Below are 15,538 nucleotides of genomic sequence, written 5' to 3' on the forward strand. Positions count from 1 at the left end.
AAGTATTGGAAATGGGAAAGGGGTCGGGGTGGGGGAGACTTTCTGAGTTAGAAAGGGCAGTCTTAGCCCAGAGGGTCAGGAAACAAAGCAAGGAGAAAAAAGAAGGGAAGGGATCTAAAGAATGTCTGCTACTAAGGGGGTAGTTACTCCCTTCACTGTCTTAACCTGTCTTCAGGAATATCACGTTTCCCTTCATATTTGGTTTCAGGCTGTTCTCTGAAGTTGTATAACAGGATTTTCTCCTTGCCCAGGAGGTTCTGGCCATGCCTAGGCAAGGGAAATTCCTGCTGACTTTATCAAACAGCATTATCAACCACCAAGTCGTTTAGGACAGAAGTTTTTCTTATGATTACTTGCCAGTACTTCAGATTCTAAAGAGGGGCAATTGTGAGACTTCCCCCCTTCTTCAGAATTAGTGCTAGCAGGATCACAGGATGTGGGATCGTAAGCTGATCCAGGGAGCCATCCATCCTCACAGGCCTTCAAGCTAATGTTTGACTAGCTGCCCAGAAGCAGCACTGTGTAGGTTTATTTCCCATGCATGCTTTTCGTACTAGAGGAGTTAATTAAATACCTGTTGAGTTGTATACATCAGTGCTCTGCTGAAGAATTAACACCTTAGGACACAAGAAGTTAGAACCGAAGTTGCTGCAGAATAGATTGTTGAGCCTATAGAGTGGGGAGTTAAAGGAGTTTTTAATAAGTTAATGCTTTTATGAGAGCTATGTCAACAGTTTGTTCAGCTTTAGGGTAAGAGAGTTTTTCCTTCTGAGCAGATAGAGGCGTGCTGTGTGTGTGTCTCGCAGCCTGGGTGGGGAGTGCTGTGGGAGAGGAAATGTGTTGTGGGGAGATAATAAGGATATTGCTATACAGATTTCATTTCCAGAGAAGTCTTCATGCACTCATATCATTTCCTGTTTATACCTTTGCGAAGGGGTATTTGGCTTTTTTTTTTTTTTTGCACATTCCTTGTTGGTGAATGTGGGCTGACTATATAGTTGGTGCTGAACCTGCAAAGGGCTTTATCTGAATTCCTTAGTGTCCTGACAAGAGTCAGCTGGGTAAAAGAAAGTTCTTGATGAGCTTCTTCATTGTGTTCCAGAGCCTTTGGAATTGTTAAACGCTTTGGCTTTGGCTTAGAAGCCCGTCTTTGCCTTAATGACAGAGAGACAATCCCGGGTTCTGTGATGGACATCTCCACTGGCCACTGTCAGGCTCTCTCCATTCCCTGCATCCCTAGCTCCACAAGGGCCCAAGTTTTTTTTTTCTCTGCAGTGCTTGGTCTCTGCTGCTTGCAGGTGGTGTGGCCCTCCTCTGAGACAGACATCAATTGCAGAGATCAGAGTGGGCTGGCTTTTGAAGAGGTTTTCACATTCTGCTCTGTGAGCCCGCTGAGATGCCCTGTTCCTTTCAAGTTTCCGCTCCATCTGTCTCTCCAAAGGGCAAAGGGAGGGTCTTCACATGACTGGGGCTATTAATGCTGGCTGCAGATTCATTTCAATTAATTTCTACATTTTTGTCCTGGGCATCTAACGCCGTTGTAGTCCTTGATTTTGACCTTGTTCTAGCAAGCCTTCCCGTGAACAACAAGAGGAAAACTTTCTGTACCATCGGAAGCTAGAATAAAAGAAAATCTTTCATTTATTGTTTGGGAAGAGGGAGGTCTATCCGATGCTATGGATTCTTTCTTTGGATGGTATTGGGTCCCAAGCAATAGTGCGAGTATTATAGATTATATTATCTGGGAAATCTTTTAGTGACCCTTCCTCAAGCAATAATAATGCATTTATTGATACCCTGCTATATACTAGGCCCTGTAGGTCTTCAAACAACTCGTGTCCTATGACTGTGTTAGAGCCACCTTTGGTCTACTGAGTCTAAAGTCTTATCTCTTTGCCTGCAGTCTACCACTGGCCCCACCTACTCTGGGACTTCCTTTCCTGGTTTCTTTTCATGTTACAGTGCAAAGTTGAATAATTGCCTCAGACTAGATGGCCCTAAAAGCATGAAATACTTAAGATCTGGGGCTTTAAGAAACAACTTTTGACACCCTGTACATGAATAGCAATCAGGCCATTAACAAATAATATAATTTGTCTGGCTTGACATTGTGGGTATGAGGCTCATTTATCACCTACCCATCATCCTCTCCCTCCAGCCCCTCACCTTTCCTTTCTATTTTGTTTTGTCTTCTAAATATTTTTTTATGTTTTTGCCGAGGTGGTGACTTCTACATCCAAGTCAAAATGCCACTTAGTAATAGTTCAATTTATTTACTGCTGGATTTCCTGTCAGGAGTCTCATAATAAACAACTGAAGATTTTTAAATGGTTTAATGAAACATATATTTTTTTGGTGCACCTTTCTTGAGAAGTCAGATTGTATAATTATAGAATATGTAAGCAAGTTCTTATGTTCTTATGTGAGAGTGGAGACATCCCTGCATTTTTGCCTGCTGCTATGCTAATGCACAGACTGTGGCCAAGATGGATGGAGACGATGCTAATATCAGCCTGTGTACCTTAGGCTTATTGGATGTTTGTTAGGAGGAGGAGGAAGTCAATTGCAAGGCAGCAGATTTCAAATGTCGGGATGCTTTAAGAAACTCTTTGGTGTGCTTGTTAAGGAAAACGTAGATGCCCCAGACTAAGCCTCAGGGCTTCTGAGTCCATTAAGTGTTCTATGGATGCCTATGATGCTGATGAGAGAAGGCTTGCTGTGGGGTAATGTCTTGGCTCAAGGCAGTGATTGTAAGTAGTCCAAATAAGGTCATTATCCATGATGAGTTTTTAAATCCTGGTTCCGTTTATGTTGAATGGGATGGAGCTATAAACTTTAAAGGCTTAAGTGCATGTAACAGGAAGTAAAATTCTGCCCCTGTGCTGTAAATGCTTCCTAACTACTTCTACCATCGCTAATGATGACAACGGCATTTCATGTTTATGCTTTGTAGTGACAGAACTCCCGGTCTCACTCATCTCATTTGATTTTCATGCAGCTCTGGAGGTCGATGTGACAAGTGGTTATTTTTCACTTATAATGAGAAAATTAAAGCTTATAAAACAAGTGATCACCCCCACCCAAAAATAGCTCAGTTATTAAACAGGGATTCTAGAATTTCCATACAGCATTTCAGTGTACCACGTTGTTGTTTTAGAGAAAAATTAGCCACCTTTCATGGCCCTCTGATGGGCAGGATGAACTGTCCACAGTTAAAAGTGTTAATGGTCCCTGGGTGACAGCCGGAAGTGACCACAGGTGCATGTAGGCTGGTGTGTCTGTTGTTTTCAAAGAGCATCCCTGGTACGGAAGAAGAAATCTCCTTTTTTTTTTCTGACAGAAACTTTACAAGACGGGTCGGGAGATGCAGGAGAGGATCATGGACCTGCTGGTGGTGGTGGAAAACGAAGACGTGACTGTAGAGCTAATTCAAGTGAACGAGGATCTGAATAATGCCATCCTTGGATATGAGCGGTGAGCCCATGGTTGCCCTTTGCCCCTCTTCTAGCTCTGCTTTCACCACCTTACAGATGTCATTCCTTCTGGAGAACCCGGAAGAGAATATTCTTTCTAGATCTTTTTCTCTCAATAGGAGTGGCATGGTGAAATAGAATAGTTTTTTCTTGTGTGGCAGTATTCCCCAGATGCCAGGCAGGCGCCTCCCAGTTGAGGTGACTCAGTAGACAGCTTTGGAAAGGTTCTGTGACCGTTGAGCATCACTGGGGCTACTTAAGTGTACGGTGGCTACATTTCTAACCAGCAAATGCAGAATGATGTGAGTGGTATAAAAGAGAGGTGAATGGACCTAAAGGTAAATCTAGGTAATGAGAGGGGATATAGATTAGTTGCTTAACATTCCAAAGCCTTCCCTTGAAAAAACAAACAAACAAAACCAAAACCTTCTATCCTTGGAGGGGTTGATTTATTTTTTTCAGGAGTAAATGAGATAATATATAATAAAAACAACTAACAGTCACATACTGACACCCATTCCATTTTTGTGTGTGACGCTGGGATTGAACTCAGGACTTGGTCCCTGATAGGCAAGTGCTACCATTGAATTATACCCCTGATATGTCCTGCACTGAATCACTGTTTTTCCCTCCACATTAATGTTCCATTTAGACTTTAGAAATCACAAAGATTTTCACTCTTTTTCTCCCATTCCCAACCACTAGGCAAGAGAATAGGGAAGACAAAGCCAGCAGCTGTACTGTGGTGATTCCTTTCTCCTTCCGGGTCTCACATTCACTCTCCCTTAGGGATGGCAACTTTTTGTAAGAAAACCTGACTGTGAGCCCAGTCACCATGTTCTTAGCACTGGACAGACTGATGAGCCGTGCCTTTTCCTGTGACGTAAATCTCTCTAAGCAGAAATATGTCCAAGGGCAACCACATGGTTTTCAGTGTTCCAGCCGCTGTCTGGTTCTCATTTGGGAGAATTCTGTTGCCAATCATAAGACCACTGGTTAAATGCCCCCTCTAAGGAGGAGCTTTTGTTTATTTGATCTAGATCAGGAAACTGAACTGCTTGTGTTGACTCAGCTTTGAACAACATGGACCACAGTGACTGTGGTCCTTGAATCCAGAGAGAGAAATGGGGCTTCTAGAAAAGATGCTTGCCAGTTTTGTTTTTTCTGCCATGAGTTCCATAGCTCGAAGCAACACAGATTTATTATTATTAGATCATAAAGTAAGTTCCCCAGGTTGGGCGATGCAAGTGTCTGTCTCTGGGCTGGACTCCAGATGTCAGGAGGGCTGCCTTGCATTTTGGAAGTCCCAAAGGAAACTCCATCTCCTTACCTTTGCAGCCAGGAGAGGCTGCCAGCTTTCCTTGGCCCATGGCCTCTACCTTCCTTCTTCAGTGCCAATACCTGCTTCAGTACGGCTCGCATCTTCCCACTCTGACTGCTTCTTCTGAGTCTTTCTTTCCAAGTACTCTTTTGAAGACTGCAGTGAGTATGTCTCTAATATCCAGAGACTCTGCTAGCCAAGCTAAACGGCTAGCCGACTCCATTCCCTCTGCAGTCTTCCGGCCTCCAGTTTCCATCTCGCCTGTCACCAAGTGAAGCGGGACATGGGTATCATTAGAAGAGAACGCTACTCTCCTTATAGCAGTCTGGCCTCAAAGTCCCCAAAGATTCACCTCCATCACCCCATTCGGCAAAGCATGCTTTTTAGAAGAATCTAAAACAGTGGTTCTCAACCTTCCTAATGAAGTGACCCTTTAATAAATACAGTTCTTCATGTTGTATTGACCTCCAATGATAAAATTATTTTTGTTGCTACTTCATAACTATCATTTTGCTGCTGTTATGAATCATAATATAAGGGTTTCTGGAGATGGAGTTTTGCCAAAGGGATCAGAACACAGGTAGAATCACTGATCTAACACCTAAGTGTGTTCAGATACAGAACAAGCTTTTAAAGCATTTAGACTATTAGAGTCAATGTCATAATGGTAATACCATAAGTTCCCAATGCAACTTTTAATTTAAAGTCAGCTTCACATCTACTGCCTCTGTTATCCCTCTGCAGAGATCTGATTTTGCATCTCTGAAGAAATGGCTCCGATGTTATACCCATTTAGCAGATGGGACACCAAGGCTCAGAGAGTCAGATTCACAGGCATGTAGAAAGTAGGGAGTAATGTGGACTTCTTCAGCTTCACGGGGTTTTACTCTAAACAGTCCTAACTGCTTCTCTTTTACTTTGGTAGACAAACAGTGGGCCCAAACTGTAAAAGGTCAGGTTTTTTTCCTGATGGTACACTGAGCACCGAACACTGAACTACTTTTCGTGCACTTGAATATTTTTATTAAGTTAATTCTTTGACAATTTGATACATGCATATAATTCACCCTGCTTACTCTTTCCCTCAGCCCTGTCTTTATCTCTTCTCACTCTATTAATCGTCCCACGTGCATGGGCATGTTCACACGCGTGTGGGCACGTGCACACACATACACACACAAGTACCTTTCCAAATTCATTACTTTTTTGATAACTTCTTTGTTTAGTTGAACAACTCTTTTAGTTTATTTTTTTTAATCTTTTCTTTTTTTTAAATTTATTTATTTATTAATTAATTATTTATTAAAGGTTTCTGCCTCCTCCCCGCCCCTGCCTCACATTTCCCTCAGGGCCATCTGTGCAATTGTTAGATTGATTTTATAAAAATTATTTATAATGGTGAAATAAGAAACAACCTATATTTGAAAATAAGAATTGGCAATGTTGTTGATTATTATGGTAAAATATTACAGGCATTAAAATTACAGCTCTAAGCAACTATAACAATGCAACACAATTGAATTAGGATACAGAACTGCATAAAATATAACTTTACCTAAGTTATGTATGAACATGTGTCTATAATTCTAGCCCTACAGGCTCAGGCAGGAAGATTATAGGTCTAGCCTGTGCTACTCATCAAAACACTATCTCTAAGTAAGTAAATTAATATAGAAGTAAAGTCACTTAGCGAACAAACATACTGCACATATTAGTAGCAGTGCTAATTTCTAGAACATGGAATTTAATATGTTGTTTTTAACTTTTTTATTTCCTCACAGTTTTTTCTAAGAAGGTTTGTACTCTATTAACTAGAAGACAGGATTTTGGTGGCTGTGTTGTGGTATTGGGGACTGAATGCAGAGCTTTGAACTGTGTTACTAAGCCATATCCCCACCCCTGGAAGAGAGTTAGTTACTAAAGGTATTTCCTGGGATTGAATAAAGATGGGACTGCATCACTGTAGTGACTGTCTGTGCATTTAATAACGCTAAGCTTTGTTTGTAAGTGACGTTGCGCTTTGCTAATTTCAACAGGTTTACTCGAAACCAACAAAGGCTTTTGGAACAGAATAGGAACCTGAATGAAACTACCAATGTAAGTGATTAGAAATGTCTAAAGACAACGATGAAGTAGCTTACTAATTATCCTTCAGGAAGCAAAGGTTCCCTAGAAACAGCTCTTTAAAAGATGAAAACACCGACACCCTGCAGTGGCTTTGGCCGTGTGGTTTCCATCTTAAATTGCTAGGAGGGTCTCTAATTAAGGAAGGATTCATTCATGTGCTTAGTGCAGTGAAGTTTAAGTTGTCATGGCCTGATGTTTTTCTCAGAAAAGATCCAAAGGAATGTGTTTGGAGAGAGCTAGGGTACGTTGCATGATTGTCCCCGTAACTTGTCTCTCTTTTGCTGTTTTCAGACTTCCAATGAGCCATCTGCTCCTTCCTGTGATCTTCTCGACCTTAGTCCCATCCTGCCAACACCTGTGTCCAATGGGGAAGCACTCAATACCGTGAATGCTCAGCTTTCAGCCTTAAGTAAATAAGCAACTGGGCCTTGTCTCAGCAGTGCTGGAACCTGATAGGAAATAGTTCTCCTTGGTTTTTCAGTTGAATGCCTCCCTAAGAAGGACTGAAGTCAGTTTGACTATCAGAGATGTAATCACTTCCCTGCAAAAAAGTTGGGTTGGATCTAGCAAACGAATGGGGTGTGTAGGGGAGGGTTTAGAACTCTTCCCGCTGACTCAGAAGCCCATGGAATTTACCTGACCCACAGAGGCTTTGCTTTTCACTGGCCGATATTTAAATCTCTTCCGAATATAGACTATTATTGTTAGATGTCTTTGCTATGCCACAGTTCAAATAAGAGACTAATTGATGCAGAGGAAATCAGAAATTATGAACCAAGACCGGATGGGAGAGAAATGTGAAGGCAGTTAGAAAAGGAAGTTGGAGGTCCAGTTCTGCCGCCTAACCTTTGAGACTGCCTTACTTTTTAAAGAGAGGGGGTGGTTTCCTGAAACACTTGTGAAGATGAATGAAATGGCATTTGCCAGATGCACTGTAGGCTTGTAGTTACCCACCTTATCCAACGTACTATCTCCATTCTTACTTCCAACAAGATATGTTAGGCTACAAAATATTCAAGATGAAGAAAATATCTAAAATTCTAGTTCAGCCAAACCATAATTTTTCTCTTATATTTTGGTGTTTCCACAGCAAAAGTACATAGTATTGAATTTGTGGTTTCCTTACAAGCGTTCTTCATCTCTGAACTATTGGCAGCTTGCTTATGTTAGCTAGTGAGCTTGGTGGGACCACTTGTCCCAAAGAGTTTTCATGGGTTCTCATTATAGATTTGGGGCAAAGGAAGATAGTTATATTCCCTTTCAGTGTCTTAATTGTATGGGGGCTTAAGGGCTTAGACGTGAAGGCTGAGCCCTGTAGAAATCCTAGCTGTCCACATTTTATGCTAGGCAGAAGACATGCACAATCCTTTCCAGTTTGGATCAGCTTGAGATTTTGGAAACTCCAACAGATAATATTTTCCATTTATGACAGCTTCTTTACGTGGCTGGGGTTGTCTGTCTTTGTCTCTTTTTATGTCTCCTATAAATGATGCTTTTTAAACTCTCTTAGAGGAAACCGTATCATTTTATGGCAACAGAAGTATCCAAATCAATCTCTTTTAACTGGGAAAAATTGAGGATACTAATGATGGTAACTATAAGCATGATAAAAATTGGCTTAAAAAAATCAAAGAAATGCATTTTGTTTTAGGTGTCAGCTCTCCGAGTCCTGTTATAACAAGCAACTTGTATTCCAATCTTCAACCACAGTTGGATTTGCTAGCATCGGAAAACACAGAAACACCTACCCTGTAAGTATGCCAGTAACACCAGTGAACTAATGCCATGGCATTGTGGTTCCTTATGGTAGAAAACATGGTGTTGTATGACACTATTTCTGGGGAGACCTGAACAAGCATCCATCCAGCCCAGATAAGGTACATACAAGAGACCAAAGTACAGTTATCACCAAAGTCCAACTTGGTGAACCATGAGTTTTATTGGGGTTATTTATAGGAATGTGGGTGAGTGGGCATATACAGGGGCAGAAATGACTCAAAGATGTTGCAGCACCAAAAAGCCTAGCCCAGCATGGATATCAGTTCATGATATCTGGGAATCTGGTTAGAACTGTACAACCTATAACCATCTCAACAGGATAGTGTCTCTCGGGAAGTTCCATTGTTCTGGACCTCTTCTAGGCTGTTTGACTTCTTGGTTTCTTCCAAGTAGCTTAGCTGGCCTTAGCTTCTTCCAGTTCTTCCAGATAGCTCTGCTGGTCTAAGTCTGTTCTAGGCAGCTCATCTTGTCTGAGAGTGTCTCTCAGCAGCCCTTACAGTTTATATGCTGGGAAAAGGCAGTGGGGGAGGAGTGGTGGGGGGGAGTAGTAAATTTGCTCAGTTTCAGTGACTTCCTGAAGCCATTGTGTTTATTACTTCCTGAGCACGAGGTGATTCCCTACAGGGTGGAATGTTGTATGTGTGTTGTGCCATGTCTGTGTTGTCGTGTGTTCTCCTCTCCCCCTTAAGCATTATGTGTTTTAAGGAGCCTCCCTCCAAGAGGAAACCACTACACAACAGATAGTATAGAAAAGTAGAGACTTTACAGTTAGAAAGACCTGGGTTAAAGTCTTAGCCTTACTTCCATTTGGCAGCGTGGCACGGCATGAAACATTAGCCATTGTGAATTCATTTTCCTCTAAGAATACTACTTAGGAATCACACTGAGCACATGAAATAAATGTACATTTCCTAATGTAACACTATGTAATAACCCCACAGTAAGCCTTCAGTAAGTCTGTTTCTCTGATTTTGTTCATGCTATTCAGTTATGGGAAATACAGTGACAAAGGAAGATGAGGAATGATCTTCAAAACTGGAAGAGTAATGGCCACACTAATTTTATGAAATTGCCTATGTATAGCAACACTCTGTAGCTTGGTTAATTTTATATAATTATTTGGCAAAGTTATTTTGTTTCATGCCATAATCACTGTTCCTTTTGTACAGGAGAAGGCACTGGGACTTAGGAATGGAACTTATTAAAATCTACAGTAATTAGCAAGATCACCAAAAAAAAGTGATCAGTGACTCATAAACATTTGTATGATTTCCATATTTCTTAGAGAACTGTCAGCAAAACACAAAGATTGGTTGGTTTATGGATTTTATTTTATTTTTGTTTCTTACAATGTTTCACTCTATAGTGCAGGCTGACACAGAACTCACTAGGTGGCTGAGGCTGGCCATAAATTCATAGATATATTCCTACCTGTCTCCTGAGCGTAGGGATTATGGTCATGAACCATCATGTTTGACTTAAATATTTTATTTTTACTTCTCAGATTGTTTGATAAGAATTCATTGGCTGTAGAAAAAAGTATGTAACTTCGTAAGGGATAAGTGACATTATCTAATAAAGCGAACATTGCATTTGCTTTGGACCTGTGATATTAAATCTAGGCAGTTATGTTGTCCTCATACATTTAGGTATTTATAAGACTATTCTTTACAGTATGGTGGGCTGTAAAAAGAGACTGTTCTTTCATTTCCCCAGACCCAAAAAAATCACACAGAAATTGTATTAATTACAACAGTGACTTCCTTGCTAGCTCCTTTTTAAAATTAACTATTTATCTGTGTAGCTCCATGAGGCTGTGACCTACCAGTAAGGCTCTAGCTGTCTCTCTCATACGATTCCAGCCATCTCTCTCCTTCAGGAGCTACATGGCGTCTCTTTGACTCCGCCTACTATCTATCTATCTATCTATCTATCTATCTATCTATCTATCTATCTATCTAATCTATCTATCTCTGTTTAGATTTCCCGTCCAGCTTTACTCTGCTATACTATTGGCTGAAACAGCTTTATTCATTAGTCAATAAAAGCAACACATATACAGAAAGACATTCCACATCAGTGGGCAATGGTGGCTAATAAATGTAAGTATCCATTAGTTGGGGACTGGTTAAACAAATAGTTCTATAATATATGATTAGTGTACAGCTAGGGGAAAAGGAGACTCCGTACATGAAAAACTATCTTCACTGTGACACCGGAGAAAAGATGGCAAGCAGTGTGAACATACTATATCTGGGTAAGAAAGTGGTGTAAGGATTCTAATTCTTAGTATTTATGTCATTCCTCATAAAAATGAGGAAAAACAAAAGGCAGTGACTTGAGTTTAGGAATAGACTAGATAAAAGAACCAGCAGGTTGGATTTGTCTTATGACAAGGCTAATGTTTACGTTTCTATACATAGGAGCATGTGTGTGCACACACAGACACTATATATTTTAGGAAATTGGTACCATGTTCATGAGGTTGATATCAAAATAACATAAAAATGTATGATTGTTTTTTTTTTTTAATCTCATCTTTTCTTTTTCCCTTCCCTGGTGTTTACTGAACTCATTAATTGATTGGGTTCCTACTTATTGTCCAACGTATCAGGAAATATCAATTTATTTCTCTTTTATTAAACACTTGTATACCCAATTACTTAATTGCTTTTCTTTTTTTAAAACTTTTTAATATTTATTTATTATATATACAATATTCTGTCTGTGTGTATGCCTACTGGCCAGAAGAGGGCACAGACCTCATTACAGATGGTTGTGAGCCACCATGTGGTTACTGGGAATTGAACTTAGGACCTTTGGAAGAACAGACAATGCTCTTAACCACTGAGCCATCTCTCCAGCCCCCCTTAACTGCTTTTCTACACTTAAAAAGGAGAAGACTGTAGGGACAAGAATGAGAAAGAATCAAATAGGGAATTTCTTTTAGTAGGCAAGAAAAGACATATAAGGGAAGAGGAAAGAAGGTTTCTATGTTAGGAAATGAAATACCAGTCACACCCTCATGGGTTATCAAACTGAGACCATACCATAGGCTGGCTCACTCTAGTCTCGGTCATATAGGACAAGCACATGCTGAAATGTTGTAGGCTGATGTCTGGCTCAACTGCCAGCTAAGTAACTGTTTCCCTGTCATCCTGCTAACCTTGTTGGGCGATGTGACAATGAATGAGTAATACAGAAAAATGTGCCTTGTGGCAAATGTCTCCATGAAACTCTCTAAAGAAACCAAATCTCCGCTACCAGTGTTCAGTTTAATGTGTAATGTTCCACATCATCCTTCAGTCAGCAGAAATCACTAAGTCACAGATCACATATCACGTTGTTGGCCTCCATAGGTTCTGGCTCAGTAGCACAAATCTTAAGTTTTTATAAGCATCCCAGGAGAATTACAAACCAGTGGCAAACAAGAAAAGAAAAAAAAAATGTTGTGTTGAACCGTTTCTCTGTAAATAATGTGCTCTGCCTTAAGTTTTTGTTTTGTTTCTTTAATTTTGAGCAGTTTGTGATGCATGGGTACGATTTCTTTTGACATATTTGTGTAGTGTTGGCTGAGTACCTTAGTTTCCTATGGCTACCATTACAAATTCCCACAAACTAGATGGTTCAAAACCACAGATACTTATTACCTCATAGTTATGCAAGCAAGAAGTCTGAAATTCAGTCTCTAGCATTTTTCAGTAACAAGTTGTCCTCTGCCTTTTCCTTGGTGACTTAGTATTCATTTTTTGGCTTCTCTGGCTTATTCCAGTTTCTGCTGCTACTCTTTGGCTCTCTCTTGTGCAACTACAGTCTCGATAAGCTTTTCTAAGATCACTGTCCCTTGGATTTGAAGGTCAAACAGATCATTCAGGTGACGAATGCCTCTGAAGATCCATCTCCTTTCTGAATAAGACAACACAGGTTCAAGGCATTATGACTTAAACATATCCTTTAGGGAGAGGGTGGATAAAATTTAATTCACTACACGGGCCTTCTGGAATCTATGAGTTAATGTCTTCCGCCAAACTACTTTTCAGCCTTTATTTATTCGTATTTATTTTCAGTACTACACATCCTGCCTTTCTGTTGAGACTGTGATAACAGTTGTTGGGTATTACCACCTAAGTGTTCTAGGGCCAATTGTTTGGTCTCTTTTACTCTTGTTCAACTGGATGATGTCTATGATCCACATTCAAGTTCACTAACTGTCCTGTCATCTCTATTTTACAATTAAACTGATTTGAAGTTTGTTTCTATTTAGTTTTTCATTTTTAAAATTTCCACTTTGTTATTTATGATTTTTGTTAACTGACCCTTTCTATTTTTCCATTTTTAAAAGGGTTACTGAATGCTTGCCTCTTGGGAATATTTGTACTGCAATAGCTGCTTTCACATCTCTTTGGGATAACGCCAACATCCATTTCTCTGGGTAGTCATTTCTATTGCTTGTCTTCTTACTACATTAAATGTTTTCTGGTTCTTTATACGCCTAGTCATTTTGAATTATATCCTTGGCTTTTTTATTTTTATTAGTAGATGCTTGGTTTTGGAGAAATCTGGTCTATAAATGTTGATACTTTGATTTCATGAAGCAAAGAACTTGATTAGATTCACTTTATAATTCCAGCCTGCCTCTTTAATATGCGCTCAAAAATCACTGATTTTTCAAAGCTCTTTCTGTGCTGTTCAAATCTATCCTGCCTATGTACTACCCTGTGGTCAGTCAGAAGTCTAGTGGTAGGTTGTGTGTCCAGTTCTCAGTATTTTGACATCATTTGAATCATGGACGTTGAAAGCAATTCTGTCTTAGGACTTCATAACAACCTTACACGATTGTTTTCCCGAGTTCTCTCAGCCTTGTCATTTCTCTGGTACTCTCTGGTGTCCTGGAGCTCCCCTTCTCTCTTTTCTGGTCACCTTATTATCTAATTACCTAATCATCGTTCTCCTGCTGTGCTTTCTCCAGACAAATGGTGGGACAGAAAGCAACAATGGCTATCCCATGCTTTTGGCTAAGTCACAGCTTAGCCAAATAGAGAGGAAGTTTCCCTCACTTCAGAGTTTACTCTCCTGCCCACCGGTTACCTCTGGACTCACCAAGGGGTTGGCTATATTTGGGATGTGAAGATGGATCAGAGGCAGCTAGGGGTGTCCTTCTTGCTCCCTGCAAGCAAATGACTGCTTTTCTTTGAGTTCTGTCATCACTTAAGTCTGTATCTGGGGTTCAGGCTGCATTCAAATCAAGAGAATACAAAAGACGGTAAATTCAACAGTAGTTCCGAGGTACTTAAATTTTGTCCTTTCCCAGTCGGCCTGCCACCATTTTCACATTCCTGACTTTTTCCATTCCACTTTAACCAGAATGGGAACTCTCCGTACAGCTTCTCATATTTCAAGATGTAATGGGTGGGAGGTACGAATGGAAAGACTGAGGGCTGTGCTTTCCACTAATGTACTGTGCATACTCCAGGGCCTCAAGTCCACTCCTGCCAAGGACTGATGCCTTTGCTGTGTTTGATTTTGAGTTTCATGGCCCCGAAGGGCACTGAAACCAGATGGTAGTTGTTGGCATTTTGTGAGTTTGAAGTGGGGTGTCATTTTGTGAGTTTGAAGTGGGGTGTCATTTTGTGTAGTTTGAAGGTTTGCTAGACAGGCTTTGCTTTCAGATCTGGGAAATCATCTTACTTTTTGCATTTGTGTTCTCGCTGTAGGGTAATCATGCTGTGTTATCACACTATCCTAGGTTTGCCCAAAGGACCAGCCAAAACCTCGCCTCAAGTCACACGTATGATGTGAGTAACCAAACCCTCTTGCTAGCAGTTCACCTAGGCAGCAGATACTCATGACCAAAGCACTGCTTGTTAGTTCTGATGCTCCACTCTGCATACTCTTAAAAGGTCTTTACAGTTAGTTGGGTGACACAGCCATTGTTGGCAACCTTAGTCTTTTGAGATAACTTTTATTTTGTTTTTCTCAGATAATATGGTTAAAGATAATAATGACATAATTTCTGGGCTTGGAATATAGCTCAGTGGTACAGCACTTAGCTAGTATGCACAAGCCCTAAGTTTGATCACCAGCACTGTAAGAAACAAAAAGTTGTAGTTCCTTTAACATTGTTTATATTTGGAAAGATTTCAGAGTTGTTCATCCCTCTCTCTCTAAACCCTCTAGTGAAGGTTATCAGTGTTTTAAACTAGTGCTATAATTCTAGTCCCAGTCTTAACAATTACTCACTTGTTCTCGTGTGTACATATGACTCTCACATATTCCTTGTTTCTCTCCATTTCTTTTTATTTATTTATTTAAAAAAATATTTATTTATTATGTATACAATACTCTGTCTTGTGTGTATGTCTGCAGGCCAGAAGAGGGCACCAGACCTCATTACAGATGGTTGTTGCCGGGAATTGAACTCAGAACCTTTGGAAGAGCAGCCAGTGCTCTTAACCTCTGAGCCATCTCTCCAGCCCCATTTCTCTCCATTTCTTTTCGTGGCTCCGTTTCCTGATATTTCAATATCAGAAACTTTCTGTTTCTTTCAATATCACAGACTTTCTATCTTATCTATCTCATTCCTTTAGAATCTTTTGTTTCTCCCTCTTTCTCACTGGCCATGAGCTCCTCAGCTTCATCCCTTTACCTCTGAAATAATGGGATTAAAGGCATGCACTACCATGCCTAGCTTTTGGTCCCTGCCTTAAAATAACCAAGGTTCGACGATCAACAAGATTTTATCTCTCCAGCCTAGACCCTGCTTCTTGAACTCAGAATTCTATCAACTTTGCATCTATCCTCACCCTTTCCTTCCCTGTCCTATCTGCCAGTTCTTCTA

The 15,538-nt window shown here is 40.3% G+C and overlaps 1 protein-coding gene across 4 annotated transcripts in view; it reads left to right on the forward strand.

Moving 5' to 3' along the window:
• Positions 1-15,538, forward strand: part of Tom1l1 (target of myb1 like 1 membrane trafficking protein) — a 41,992-nt gene that overhangs the window by 20,662 nt on the left and 5,792 nt on the right. For 3 of the 4 annotated variants that reach the window (XM_075991120.1, XM_075991121.1, XM_075991122.1), the window contains exons 8-12: positions 3,341-3,474; positions 6,831-6,891; positions 7,213-7,330; positions 8,573-8,672; positions 14,447-14,495. In XM_075991120.1, the coding sequence (XP_075847235.1) occupies positions 3,341-3,474; positions 6,831-6,891; positions 7,213-7,330; positions 8,573-8,672; positions 14,447-14,495 (462 nt within the window). Of the gene's footprint in view, positions 1-3,340; positions 3,475-6,830; positions 6,892-7,212; positions 7,331-8,572; positions 8,673-14,414; positions 14,496-15,538 lie in introns of all 4 variants that reach the window. The other variant, XR_012912311.1, reaches the window with a different exon arrangement.

This window comes from Microtus pennsylvanicus, chromosome 11, assembly GCF_037038515.1.
Source record: "Microtus pennsylvanicus isolate mMicPen1 chromosome 11, mMicPen1.hap1, whole genome shotgun sequence".
Lineage (NCBI taxonomy): Eukaryota > Metazoa > Chordata > Mammalia > Rodentia > Cricetidae > Microtus > Microtus pennsylvanicus.